Below are 14,590 nucleotides of genomic sequence, written 5' to 3' on the forward strand. Positions count from 1 at the left end.
ATTATTTCATTTTACCTTGACCATTTCTTCTTGGCCAGGTGTAGTGGTAATGAACTCTCTTAGCTTTTGTTTATATGAGAATTTTGCCATGCTGCATGGCATGCAGGATCTTAGTTCCACAACCTGGGATCAAACCCTGCCCCCCGAACCCCACCCTGGTGCCCCACCTCCCTGCAGTGGAATCACTTGTGTCCTAACCACTGGCCAACCAGGGAATTCCTTTCTGAGAATGTTTTAATTTCTCCCTCATTTTTGAGGGACAGTTTTGCTGGAAGTAACATTCTTGGTTGACAGTTTGTTTTAACACTTTGAGAACATTGGCCTACTGCCTTCTGACTTCCAAACTTAGTGATAAGAAATTACCTTGTTGAGGATGCTGTGTATGTAATGATTTGCTTTCCTCTTGGTGCTGCTAATATTCTTTTTCTTTGTCCTGTGAAAGTTTGTGTTAGTGTGTCTTGCTGTTGGTCTCTTTGAGTTTTATATTACTTGGAATTCCTTGAGCATCTGGGATATTTATATTAATGTCTTTCATCAAACTAGGGAAATTTCCAGCCATTTTTCAAAAATTGTCCCTGCCATCCTTTTCCCTTTTTTCTCTTTGAATTCCCACAGTGTGTGTTGGTCCACTTGATGTATCTCAGATCCCTTACACTCTGTTCACTTTCCTTCTATCTTTTTTCTTTCTGTTCCTCAGACTGTATAATTTCCACTGTCTTATCTTCAAGTTCATTGATTTCTACATACTTGAATCTGCCTTTGAATACTTGTAGTGAGATTTTCACTTCAGTTATTGTACATTTCAGCTGCAGAACTTGCTTTTGGTTTAAGTTTTCTCTTTAATTGATATTTTTGTCTTTTTCTATACATTACTTTCTTGACTTTTTTCACATCTTTTAATTCTTTGAGAATCTTTATAACAGTTGTTTTAAAGTCCTTGTCTAGTATATCAGCCTCCTCATGTTTTTCAGGGACAGTTTTGATTGACTTATTTTCCCCATACTTTACTATTTATTTGCCTTCTGGGGTTTTTGTTATTGAAAATTACACATTTGAATCTAATAATGTAATCACACTGGAATGGAGTCCTTTCAGTGTGCACTTATCAAGGCAGTGTCAGATTACTATATATATATCTAACTGTTTTGAGTTTTGTTATCTTATTACAGACCAGTGACAAAAATGAAGTTTTAGGTATTTATACACTCATCTCTGTGAATAATGATAGGTTTATTGCTTTCTAATCCTTAGTTGTTTTATTTCTTTTCCTTGCTGTACCTCACTGGCTAGGACTTAGAGTAGAATGTTGAATGGATACGATGAGAGTGATTATTCTAAAATCATTCCCAGTCCAAAAGGGGCATTTCAGCATTTCACTCATAATTATGATGTTTGCTTTAGGGTCTTTATTTTGGGTAAGTATCGTTATCAGGCTGTTCATTTGTAATCATGGTTTCATCATTTGTTGAGGCAGTAGGTGTTGTTTTTCCTTTTCTTAATATATATATATATATATGGATAGATAGATACAGGTATATAGTTGTTTTACTCCTAAATTTTATTTATTTGGCTGCTCCATCATTTATGTGTTCATTGTGTTTGTGGCCAAAATAGTTTGGCAAGTCTACCTCTTACTAAGTTTCTTATTGGTAATTTAGTTACAATAAATATCTTTTATATATATAGATGTATAATTACATAGTTATTTATTTAGAACATATAAATGGAAAACAAAGCAGTATAAGATCAGTTGGATAGTTTATAAACTTGAAATATAAAACTGAGATGGAAATTTGTGTGGAAATGAAGCTAAATTCATTTGATACGTAATTCAGCGTTTATTGTGTTTACTACTTTATCAACTTTATATTCAATTTTTACCACATCCAGAGTTTTTGTTCTAGATGTTTTGTGATAGAATGTCTAGGTAAGAGGGCCTGATATTAAGCTTCATATTGCAGGAAGTATTTGATGAATGAAGTTGAATGTAGTAAAGTAACTCTCTTACTCATTTAGTTTTCATGGAAGGAAAAGAAATGTTAATGCTTTGAATTTCTTTCCCTTTTATTTAAAAGTTACCAGTGATCTTATCTCATTCTTCTTAGGGATAAAGCAGTTCCTAACAAGGTGGGGACATACTGTATCCAGTTTGGTTTTACGATGGATAAAACAAATATTCTTAACAGTGAGCAGGTTTGTTTACTCTTTTTATGCATGGCAGTTAGCTTTAGTTACCTTCACATTTTCTTACTTGGTTGAGGAATGAAGTGTTTGAAGTGTTTTGTTTAAAAGTGGTTTGATTATTGGATGGAAGGTATAAATGCCATCTTTAGGAATTTTAGAATAATATATACTTAAATTATGTTGATTAAACTTGACCTGATACTGAAGTTACTTTTTTATCCCTGTTTATATCGAGGACTTGATTAGTAATTAATCTATATCATGGTCAGGGTTGCTTCTATCAGTTGTATGTGAAAATGTTTCAGTTAATAACATTTCAGGATTCTAGATAATGAAGTTTTAAGGTAGTTTTAACATACATCATCTCCATTCATTATTGTTAGTGCACTGATTTTTTTTTAACAATTACATGTATTGTTAAGTGTTTCTAAATTTGTTTTTAAATGGTTAACATTCAAAAATTAATGTTACACCTTTTATTTTCAGTTTTAAAAAGTTGATTGGTTTTAAGAATTTAATGGAAATATGTTTTGGAAGGTAGTATTTCATTTCATTTAGGATATGCTCTGTTTCTTCATCGTTAAATACTAAACCATTAATGTGTTGTTAATTAGAATGCTCCTTTTCTTAGATTATAGTGGATGTTCTACCTAATCAACCTGTGAAGTTAGTTCCTGAAATTCAGCCAGCTACACCAGCTGTTTCAAATGTTCGCTCAGTTGCCAGTAGGACCCTGGTCAAAGATTTGTATCTTCATATCACGGTAATGTTTATTTACTTCCAAATTACCAAGGGTAACAAACATTATTCCTAGTTTCAAGGTGCGAGATAGTTACTATAGAATCCTATCTGAATTATTCTGTTTAAGTTTATAGGAAAAATTTATGCAAGTTAATGAAAGGCTTATCAGTATCTTTATACTTAAATACAAATAGAGAATGAATTCAGTTATACATAAAATAAATCCAGATATACTAAGTAGAAGTGATTAGAAAACGCAGAAATCTGCCTGCCTTTACTAATGTATATCTTTAATCCACTATTTCATGTAAGCATTATGAATGTGTTAAGTAAGTCAGTTCTTCAGTGTCCATTTCAGTGAGGGGCAGGAAGTAATTAAGTATGTAATTTGAAGAGATTTGCCATCATGACTGATCATAATGAGCTCTTTAAAACTTTCTGGTTACCCAGAGGGTAAGCAAAAATAGGGCTGCTAAGAATATTAACAACAACATGTAAAATAACACTAGTGGGACTTCATTTTTTTTAAAACTTGGCAAATAGGGTTGTTAACGCCTTCAGTGTGTTTTCTTGTTTTTAGACCATGAAACTTAACTGGTTCTTAAACTGGTTTTCCCTTGATCTTAAATAGATGCTGAAGGTACATAACACTTTTTAAAATGTGAGTCCTTTTAATAAAGTTGGGAGTCATTGTATTAGGTGAAAACTTTTGGTTCTTTTATGGTTTCTGGGATTATTTCCTGCCTGTAGAGCTCTTACTCTGAGATCTGAATTCTGTATTTGGAGTAAGAAGGATCAGGGTGATTTAATATTTGGAGCTTCATAAATAGATCATATTTCTGATTTTCCCATGTCCTTCTCTGTGTTTGATCTTTTTTCTGCTTCTTTTAATTAGTTTTCTGAAACTTTTCATTGTTTAAGGATGACTACAACAATCATACTGGAGTTGATTTGGTTGGCACTGTAATGGCTACCATCAAAGGTTCTAATGAGGAAGATGACATACCTCTGTTTAATGGGAAAATTAGAACACTTGAATTTCCCTTTGTGAAAGGTTCAGCTGAAATCACGGTAATATTTTTGTCCTCTAGTAGATAAGGTTTTGGTATTTAATAGTTTAAACCACAATATTATTATACTTGTTATTTTGTGTGTATAGCTATGATGATATTCTAATTATAGCATTAAATTGGAAAGTCAGATATTTTGATTTTTGTTCTGAGCTATTATGCATTGAACCCACTATCATTGTTACTGTTAAAAAGACCCTATTTTTCTTTTCCCTGTGGATGACTGTTTTCTGTGACTGGATTATTTTAACTTCACTGACAGTATAATCATGTTTCATTGAAAAGCCAGCATCCTGTGGATAGAAATAGAATCAAACATAGCCCAGGTAAAATGTACACATATCTAGAAAAGTTTAGTAAAACTAGCTTATCTTTGTCATTCTTTTTTTTTTCCAAAATGGAAATAGCTTGCTTATATAAAGCATACCCAGTGAGAGAACATAAAAAAGTAATCACTGCACTGTCACCATTCAGAGATACTGACGATTAGCAATTCAGTGTATAATCTTCCACACTTTTCTATATATACACTAACACTGCATGGATGTCCTATGAATGTGATTTATATAAACATGGAGGAGGGTGTAAAGTTTCATTAATATAATAGAACTCTACTTTAATGAAATCTTTTCTCATTTCGCACATCCTTGCTATATATCTGTCAGTTCAGTTCAGTCGCTCACTTGTGTCTGACTGTGACCCCATGGACTGCAGTGTGCCAAGCTTCCCTGTCCATCACCAACTCCCGTAGCTTTTTCAGACTCATGTTCATCAAGTTGGTGATGGCCATCCAATCCTGTCATCCCCTTCTCCTCCTGCCTTCAATCTTTCCCAGCATCAGGGTCTTTTACAGTGAGTCAGTTCTTCACATCAGGTGACCAAAGTCTTAGAGCTTCATCATCAGTCCTTCCAGTGACTATTCAGGACTGATTTCCTTTACACTTGACTGGTTTAATCTCCTTTCAGTCTAAGGAGACTCTCAAGAGTCTTCTCCAACACTACAGTTTAAAAGCATCAATTCTTTGGCCTCAGCTTTCTTTATGGTCCAACTCTGACATTCATACATATATCTTTATCTTGAGAATAAATCTACATTGTTGTGTTGATGGTTATAATTTATTTGATCAATCCTAAAGTGAAAATCTACTTTTCTTTGCAGAGTTTTATCAGCAGTGTTTGCATCAGCTTTCTTCACATTGTTTTAACGATATTAGGCTAACAATTGGGGAATCTGCCATCTTGCACCTGGTCTACAGTTCGACTTCTTGGTTGGTCTGGCAAAGACTGACCATCACAGCATTTCCATTTTAATTAGTTTTCAACACTTTAAAAATTCATGAATTTTCAGAAAGAGATCTTTTTCTGTAATGCTGTAATGGTCTTTGCCAGACCAACGAACAAGCTGAACATCTCTAGATTCCTGGTTTATTTGGAGAATTCGAAAGACTTGGCAGTACTGGGCCAAGGTTCTCTTCAGGTAGTAGGATTTTCCAGTCAGCTGCATCCATGCTGCTGCTTTTCATTCCTTGACATTGAGGGCAAGTGTCAGTTGCTACTTATATTTACCCTTGTTCTTTTATTTTTATCATGGTTGAGGATAAAGTGAAATTTTCTTACACTCTAACAAAGATTGGGTAATGAAACCACAAGTTTAAAAACAGAAGGGCGGGGAAGACATTTTGAACATGCAGAGTCGATTTGCATTGGAAGAACACAGGTGCCCACTCCCTGTATCCAGGTTACCGCTGTCCTGTTTCCTTGGCCACAGTTACAGGCATTTGGTTACCCTGCTGTACGCATTTCTGAGGTTGGGACGGTGACATAAACTATTCTCCCACAGCTACATGTTCTGTCAGCTTCGTGTCATGCATGTGAATTTCCACTAGAGGTTCCTAGTATCATGTTGAAGAAGCAGAAATCTCTCAGGTCCTACTTGGCTCCTGACCATGTATTAATTTGGTAGGTCTGGGGCAGGGCTGTGGAATCGGATCTGATCTGTGCAGGTGGTTCTTGTCATTAGGGACATTTAAGAGACACTGGGTCTAGAACATAGTCATTTGTAAATGTTCCCGTTTGTTAGAAAAGAATGTATACTGCTTTCTTTAAAGCTTTAATCTAAATTTATAATTATTCATGTTTGTTAATTGTGTTATTCAAATTCTTTATCATTTGCCTTCTTGATCTACATTTTACTCTGCTGTATATTTGTCCATTGCTTGCATTTCAAGTTGCCATTTGTATATGAATCCAGTTTTGGACTCTTCAGTTCTCTTCAATTCTGTTATTCCATGGATTTTGGTAAACTGAACACATTACAAACTGTAAAACTTTGAGATAGAAAAGGCCTCCTTAAATAAGACATCAAGGATAAGATTTTATATTTAATTACATAAATAGAAGATTAATAATATTTTTGTATAATAATGTATTAGTACAGTATATTGAACATATTTTTAAAATATTCTGAAGAACTTCCTGCAAATCAATAAGAAAAAAGACAATTTAGTAGAAAAATAAATGATAACGAATATAAACAGGCAGTTAGTGGAAGAGAAGCTATAGATAACTAATGAACAAGAAGCATGACTTCAGTAGTAATCTGGGAAATGCTAGTTAAAACAGTAATGACTGGTTGTTTTTAATACATTTTTTTTTTAATTAAAAAAAAAATTGATGATAAATGTTAGCCAAGCATCAGGGGAACTGGATATTACACACTAATGATGAGAGGATAACTTGATGTAGTCATTTTCAAGAGAAATTTGATACTACCTATTAAACTTTTAACAAGTCATTATATTTCTTTGGCTAATCTAGAGAACACACCAAGAGGTATATAAAGGTTCTTTCTTTGCTGTATTATAAGTACTAGCTAAAATTTTTTACTAAAATGTTCATCACCCAGTGAAAGAATATTATATCTATACTTTGCATAAATGTAAAATATTGGTAACTAAACATTTACTTGAATTGTTTGTAATCAAATTAAAATCAAAATTAGTGCTGAAAGCAAATTGCTACAGTAAAGTTTGTCATATTTTAAGTGTAAGAAGTTTTATTTTTGTGTTTATATTCATATACGTACATTGAAAACAGCTTTCAGAAACCAAGTGGGATTGGGCATTGGTTTAATGATAGACTTATTTTATTATTTCGTGGATTGTTCTGTGGTGTTCTGTTGATTTAGATTTTTAAAAATTTTATTTCTCTGAACTTGATTACTATGGTCTAAAAAAACAAAACAGCTAATACCCATTGTTTCCATGTAAGACTGAAAAGATTATTTAGGATATAGATATTTGTATTGCATTATTTACTAGCCATATGCTATAAAATATATCAGGAGTTTTTGTGTGTTTGCATTAATGAAGAAAAATACATTAAAAAGCCCAAATCTTTAGAGCTTTTCAGGACCTCTTGTTTGGTCACCTGGGACTGATGGGTCTGCTTCCATGGTAACAGCGTAACTTAAACTCAGCACTGGGCTTTGTGTATTTCTTTGTGATTATTTTTATAACTTTCACACCATCAGTTGTTTCACACTGCTTCAACTTAAAGATAGAAATCAAGCCATTTCTGGTCAAGATATAAGAAGCCATTGTTATTTCTGGTCTGGAAGATACTTTTTCTCGTAGTTTTCTATAGTATATAATTTTTGCATAAGCTATTTATTGATAAGATAATTTGGCTTTCAAACCAATACCAAAGAGTTTTATGTCTTGGATGGTGCTGCTGATGTTTGAGTGAATGCTTAATGAACCTCACAGGTCAGTCAGTTTTGCCTTTTAAATTTACCAGTTACTTGAAAACAGAGTATAATGAGATATATAACATTTGTGTATTTACAAATACGTTTTCAAAACTGGTTTTTCCTTACTGCTCTTCTCTTTATACAGAGTCTAGTGCTAGCAGAAAATAGTCCTGGAAGGGATAGTACTGAGTATTTTATTGTGTTTGAGCCTCGGCTGCCAGCTTTATCAAGAACGTTAGAATCATATATCCTACCATTTATGTTTTACAATGGTAAGTTTCTAGGAAACTAGAGGATAAACTCTTGAGTTTGTGGTACTTTGAATAACTGTTTTGCTTTCCATTAAATGGTGCTTACTAGTTATCTAATCTTGTGATGACATTTTGGAAAAGTCACATTTTAAAAATTGAAATAAATTATCTGAATGTTTTTCTTAGATGTTAAGAAGCAGCAACAAATGGCAGCGCTTACAAAAGAAAAGGACCAATTATCCAAGTCTATTACAGTGTACAGAACTTTATTTGATACCAGCAAACAGCTTCTTGATGAGATGAAGTGTAAGTCATTTTGTGTTCAGAAGTGCTAGAAAATGACGCTTTGGGTAACAGTGAGATAGAAGGTTGAGTCCATGGGACTCAAACATTGTCTGCTTCCCTTGGACTTAGGAGTGAACTGCAGGATGCAGCAGAAGGGTAGCAGCAGTGGTTCATATGACTCATCATTCAGTCTTAAGGTGAAGTGTTCTTGTCTGTAAATAAACATATAGCTTGCTTACCTACAACATTTTGCAATTTTTATTAGGAATCTGAATCTATATAAATGTAAGGGTTTTGACATAATAAGGTTTATATTTAGCTTTAGCATTTGGCAAAAGATACTAGATGACAGTTTAACTGAAAAAGTGATGTGTAATTTAAGTTTTAGTTTGACTGTGTGTAGTTTAATTTACAAACATCTGCAGCAGAGAAATAGCTAATTTATTTTTTAATAAATACATGGCATATTTGCTACAAGTTTTTAATAATGTCTGTACTGTTAGGGTGTTTGCTGAGTTGTGCACTATCATTGCTTTCCATTTGTCAAATTTTTTCACATGTCAGGGATATTTAGAGGATAATGTGAACTAAGTAATGAAATAATACATAATTTGTAGTACTAAAAATTGTTCTTTAAAAAGTCTTATTTTCTTAGAATATGCTTATGTAATTATGTATATAATTATGGTGGATTAGAATTAAATAACTTATCCAAGATTACTTGTAGTTTGCAGTTTATAATACCTCCAGTTGCATTCATTTTGTGTTTTCTTTTTTGTATATTAGATGTGAACATTAATTTTAGATTTTTAATTTATTTAAGATTTCTATAATAGTTATCATTTTTCATTTTAGCATCAATCATTAAAAGGAAAAAAACAAGAGATTGAAAACATTTTCCAAAAACTATTATAAGAGCTATCACAAATTGATAGTTTTTATTTTTAATTTTAGGCCAAGTTGAAGAAGCAAAATTAAAAGAGGCCCAGTTGCGAAATGAACTTAAAAAACACAATATTGACATTTCTACAACACAGCAGGTACAATTTCCAGGTGTATGTGAAAGGTTTTTTTTTTTTAATTCTAGCCTATAATTTGTTTTTAATCATTCATATTTTATTAGGAATGTTGACACTATTGTTTTGGGGTCCTAAGCCATATGGGAATTATAATCCAGTCACTTACTGGACATTGAAATAGACTAACAATAATGGAGTGCTCTTTTCAGAGAAATTGCAGTTTGTGTTGCTGATCTAGTAATACTAGTAAGTTATATTAATAATACACCAAGTTGAGAACTTGCACTGAAGTGTCCTAAGTAATAATCAGTGGCAAAGAAAATGAGAGTAAGTGACAAAAGACAATAGTTTTTTTTAGAGCTTATATTCTTTATGTGTATAACTCATAAGTCTTATTATAGGTCATATAATTCTTAACTAAGAAAAAAAGAATTAGTGAGGTTGATGCTTTACATTTCTATGATCATATTCTCAAAAGAAAAGAAATGTAGTAACTTTGTACTTGAGTTGTCCAAATTGTTGAATTTTCTCTGCTGTTTTCTCTACCTTGTACAAGAGTCATTGTAATTGGCCTTGCATTTAATTATTCTATAAATTACAGGTGCCACACATTGAAGCACTTTTGAAAAGAAAGCTATCAGAACAGGAAGAACTAAAGAAAAAACCCAGAAGATCATGTACTCTTCCAAATTATACTAAAGGCAGTGGAGATGTTTTGGGAAAGGTTTGTGCTTCAACCGTTTACGAGGCAGTACATTTTATTGTCTTGTTTTCTGTAGGCTTTGGGTGATCCTGGGTCTTGGAGCCATGATGGTATCAGTGGTTGGGGATCCCAGGCAGGATGGAGTGGAATTTCATCACACTGCTGAGACGGTGTGCAGTTAAAACCTATCAACTGTTTACTTCTGAAATTTTCATTTATTGTTTTCAGACTGCTATTGATTGGGTAACTGAAAATGGAGAAGGAGAAACTGCAGATAGGGGGGAGTTGCTCTACAGGGTGGACACTGTGATGTTTTTAACAGTGACACAACATTCCCATTGTTAGGGCAGGTGTTTGCTACCAGATCAGGTAAGAATAAAGGGTAAATGTGACCATACCAGTGTAATAAATGACTTTTGAAATCAGCCACAAAAATTAAGCCTTTGAGTAAGGCTTTGAGCAATGTTGGACTTTGAGCAAGAAAACTTTGAACAAGCTTGTGACTAAAATCCAGTGGGTCCTCTGCATCCACAGGTTCTAATTCCTCGAATTCAGTCAACTGCAGAGGAGAAATATTTGAGGGGGGAAATTCTAGAAAGTTCCAGAAAGCAAAACTTGAGTTTGTCACATGCACATGCTGGCAACTGTTTACATAGCATTTGCATTGTATCAGGTATTATAAGTAATCTAGAAATGGTTTAAAATATACTTAATGTTATATGCAAATACTGTGACATTTTATATAAATGATTTAAGAATCCACAGATTTTAGTATCTAAGGGGATTCCTGGAACCAGTTCCCTGTGGATACAGATGGATGGTTGTACACTTGACCCTTCAGTAGCAAAGGTTTGAACTGTGAGGGTCCACTTAGACACAGACTTTTTTTTTTTTTAAACTAAATACTGACTACAGTACTACCTAATGGTTAAATCCTTGGATGTAAAGCTAGGTATGGATGACCCACTGTGAAGTTACATACAGATTTCCAGTTGATCAAAGGGTCGGGGGCCCTAACCTCCGTACCCTCCATATATAACCTCCGTACCCTTCACACATAACCTCCATACAGTTGTTTGGTGGTCATCTGTTTTTGTAAATAGGGGAGTGACTATTAATTCTGAGCCCTACAGAATTTATAAAAACGGAAGAAATTATTCTTATTTATGATATTTAGATTTATTTTCTAAAAAATCATTGGCATAAATGATCAACTTAGAAGGGTATAACTATATTTAGGTTTAAGTGTATTTTATGCTTTAACAATTGACATACCCACTAGTAGAGAAATGAATGTGAAAAAAAAGGTACATCACCTAGCTGATAATATGCCAAATATTTTTATTTGGTTATTGGCAAAATTTACTGTAGTTTAATCTGTAAAATGGTTTTTTGAAATTAAATAGCATAAGAGACTATTTAAAATATTTAAGCCAGTAAGCCTCTACAGTTCGAGAATTTTTTGTTAATTCATATGAATGTTTCCCAAAATAAAGTGTTTTTGCTGTTTAGATGTTGACTTTTAAAATATTTAATATATTTAGAAGTTTTTTACTTGATTTTTTTAAATGGCTTCTAGATTGCACACCTGGCACAGATTGAAGATGATAGAGCCGCAATGGTTATCTCTTGGCATCTGGCAAGTGACATGGACTGTGTGGTCACCCTGACCACTGATGCTGCACGTCGAATTTATGATGAAACCCAAGGTCGTCAGCAGGTGTTGCCCCTCGATTCTATTTATAAAAAGACTCTTCCAGATTGGAAAAGGTTAGAAAAAAATGCAAGTAGTGATTAAAAAAAAAATACCTGTTCTATTTTTTATCAAATCATAGATTTTTAAAATTTCTCTCAAAGGTACTTAAAACAGAGAAGTGACTCACATTATCTACATTATTTTTTGTCTTCCTCACAAATATGATCTTCATTAAGATCAGTGTTACAGTATATTTCATCACATATGCTGGCCAGGTTTAATTTGCCAGTTAAATGTTATTTGTTTATATAACAGATACACATACAAACATACAACAAACAGGAAGGATGGTGAGATGTCATTATCATTAACAGACTATTTAACTCCTTTATTTGGAGTAAGAGTATAGATCAATGTCTTTTGTCCTATTGTAAGTCCTATAAAAATAAACAGCCATCATTTAGGTAGAGAAGGTCTCTATTGGAACTGCCATTAGCAAAATTGAAATGTAAGAGACCATCTAGTTAGGATGTTACATCTGTGTTTTAATATAAATCTGTTTTCTCGAATTGTTTTCCCGTATACTTTTCAAAATAAGTTTTTCGGAATAACCATGCAAACCAGTTAGCCATTTAAGTATTTTATGTGTACTCTAGTTTTGACTATTTTTAAAAATCTGCCTTAAAAGACTCAAGCAAAATGGTGATAGCAAAGAAAAAAAAAAATTAAAATATATAACAGAATATTGACCAAAAATTTTCTCAGATTCCTAAACAGAGTTTTGCAAGGCCTACAGCTGAGTAGGAATGGGATTTGAAGGAGAATAGAAACTATAAATTAAGAGCTTACTGTGTCATTAAACTAACATTTTATTTCACTTTGTAATCTAAACATAAATCAAGCAAACAGCTGGAATTTGAACTCAAATCTTTCTGCTTCTAAAATCTCCCACTCTGCTCCCAGTCAGTACCCATTTTAAATAACATGGGATGTCCTATCAAATCATTGTAACTGTGTTGAAAAGAGTAATAATTTTTCTGAAAGTAATTTTCCCTTCAGGAGGTCTTCTATCTTTTTTTTTTTTTCATTATCCCTGAGGATCAAATGAAGAATCCTTTATTTAGGGAAAATATGAATTTGGTATTTAAGGCTAATGCTTGCTCTAAAAACTAGTTATCCTTACTTCCTGGTCTTGTGCCTCCTACTGGGATTGAGTTGACTAGCTCTTAAAGCCACTCCCCCCTCTACTCCTACCTGCACAATTTGGGGAAAGCTACCCTATGTGGGCAGAGAAGCCCTGACACCCCAGTCAGCCCCCATCTCTTGAATCTCACTGTTATCCCTGGATTTCAATTGCTCATTCTGTACACTGTGTCAGAGGACAGGTGGCCAGAGTACTGGGCAGCTGCTTTTCCACGTTCTCAGCCTTGGCCTTGCCCGTGCCCTCAGCCATTCTAGGGCCACTGTCTGCATGAGACAGTCATATCATTGGCATTCTAGGTTAGGGCCAGCTTGAGAGGCTGCATCTCTTCTTTCCTTGTCAGAACTAAACAAAGCTTAGTTTATATCAGTTTTACAAACTAATTGAGGACAGATAAAACTAAGCAGATATTTTTTTAATGGTAAATATTGTTTTCATTTCCAAAGGCGTAACAGTTAAGCATTTAGGAGTATTACCTGTGCATAGGGAGTTGTGATCACAGAGATAATCAGTATATTCATATGTTTTTCATCATATATGTATTTTTTGATAATAAATTACATATTTTGTTTAAAATCTTTTTTAAATTTAGACCTCTACCTCATTACCGAAATGGAAAATTGTATTTTAAACCCATTGGAGACCCCGTCTTTGCCCGAGACTTGTTGACTTTTCCTGATAACGTAGAACACTGTGAAACAGGTAAGAAAGTTGTGACATTTTTTATACATATGTTATGCTTGTGATTCAGATACTTAAATTACTGATTATGGAAAATTATGTTCTTATTTAGTTTATAAACGATAGTTGTATTAATATTTACTTCTCTTATTTTTCCTGTTAGAAGAAAGTATTGAATAAAATTCCTATGTTAGCATTATTTCTAAGAAAACTTTTTAATACTATATGTTAAATTTTTTTTTTTAATATGTTATATATTTTTTTTCCAAATGTTTCATGTGCATTGTATTTCAGCTTCTGGGTACACAACAGCATGCTTACCAGCAGAAGACTGTGTTAATATTTTAATATGACCAAAAAAGATACCATAATTTTAACATTTTGTTTGTTGAAATTTTTAGTATTTGGTATGCTGTTAGGAGACACTATTATTTTGGATAATTTGGATGCTGCCAATCATTACAGAAAAGAGGTATGTACTTGAATTCTTTTTTAATTTGTAGCTCAAATTTTACTGTGTGTTTTAAAATTTAATGTTAGAGATCTATAAAGAATTTTATTTTGAGATACATGTGCAAATGACAGCAACACCAATTTAAATCCTATAAATTGATAAGCAGCATGAATCTGAGCAAAATATATGAATGAATTTGCCAAGATGCAAATTAAAATGAAATGTTTGCGGGCTGTGAAATTGTCTGAGTTTCCACATCAATGTCTATTAATGGTGGTATTGAAAAAGAGTTATCTCAGATAATGTCGTTGGAAACACAATTTGAGGCAGCCCTTGTTTATTGGTTGTTAGGGCTGTAACAAAGTACCACAGACTGGGTGGCTTAAACAGTAGAAATGTGCTGTCTCACAGTTCTGCTGGCTTGAAATCCAAATGCAAGGTGTGAGAAGGGCCAGTTCTTTCCAGGGGTTGTAAGGGAAGGAGTCTGTTCCATGCCTTTCTCCTTGGTTGGCAGATGGTCATTCTCCCTGCATCTGTTTGCATCTATGCTTATG

General features: G+C 33.3%; 1 protein-coding gene across 1 annotated transcript in view; it reads left to right on the plus strand.

The window, feature by feature from the left end:
* The window catches only part of SMCHD1 (structural maintenance of chromosomes flexible hinge domain containing 1), a 126,127-nt gene that overhangs the window by 87,498 nt on the left and 24,039 nt on the right, over positions 1-14,590 (plus strand). The window contains exons 35-44 of the mRNA XM_070361992.1: positions 2,106-2,193; positions 2,816-2,947; positions 3,847-3,996; positions 7,892-8,018; positions 8,184-8,303; positions 9,237-9,322; positions 9,903-10,025; positions 11,584-11,774; positions 13,494-13,603; positions 13,984-14,054. Of these exons, the coding sequence (XP_070218093.1) occupies positions 2,106-2,193; positions 2,816-2,947; positions 3,847-3,996; positions 7,892-8,018; positions 8,184-8,303; positions 9,237-9,322; positions 9,903-10,025; positions 11,584-11,774; positions 13,494-13,603; positions 13,984-14,054 (1,198 nt within the window). The remainder of the gene's footprint in view (positions 1-2,105; positions 2,194-2,815; positions 2,948-3,846; positions 3,997-7,891; positions 8,019-8,183; positions 8,304-9,236; positions 9,323-9,902; positions 10,026-11,583; positions 11,775-13,493; positions 13,604-13,983; positions 14,055-14,590) is intronic.

The sequence above is a fragment of the Bos mutus genome, chromosome 24 (genome assembly GCF_027580195.1).
Source record: "Bos mutus isolate GX-2022 chromosome 24, NWIPB_WYAK_1.1, whole genome shotgun sequence".
Lineage (NCBI taxonomy): Eukaryota > Metazoa > Chordata > Mammalia > Artiodactyla > Bovidae > Bos > Bos mutus.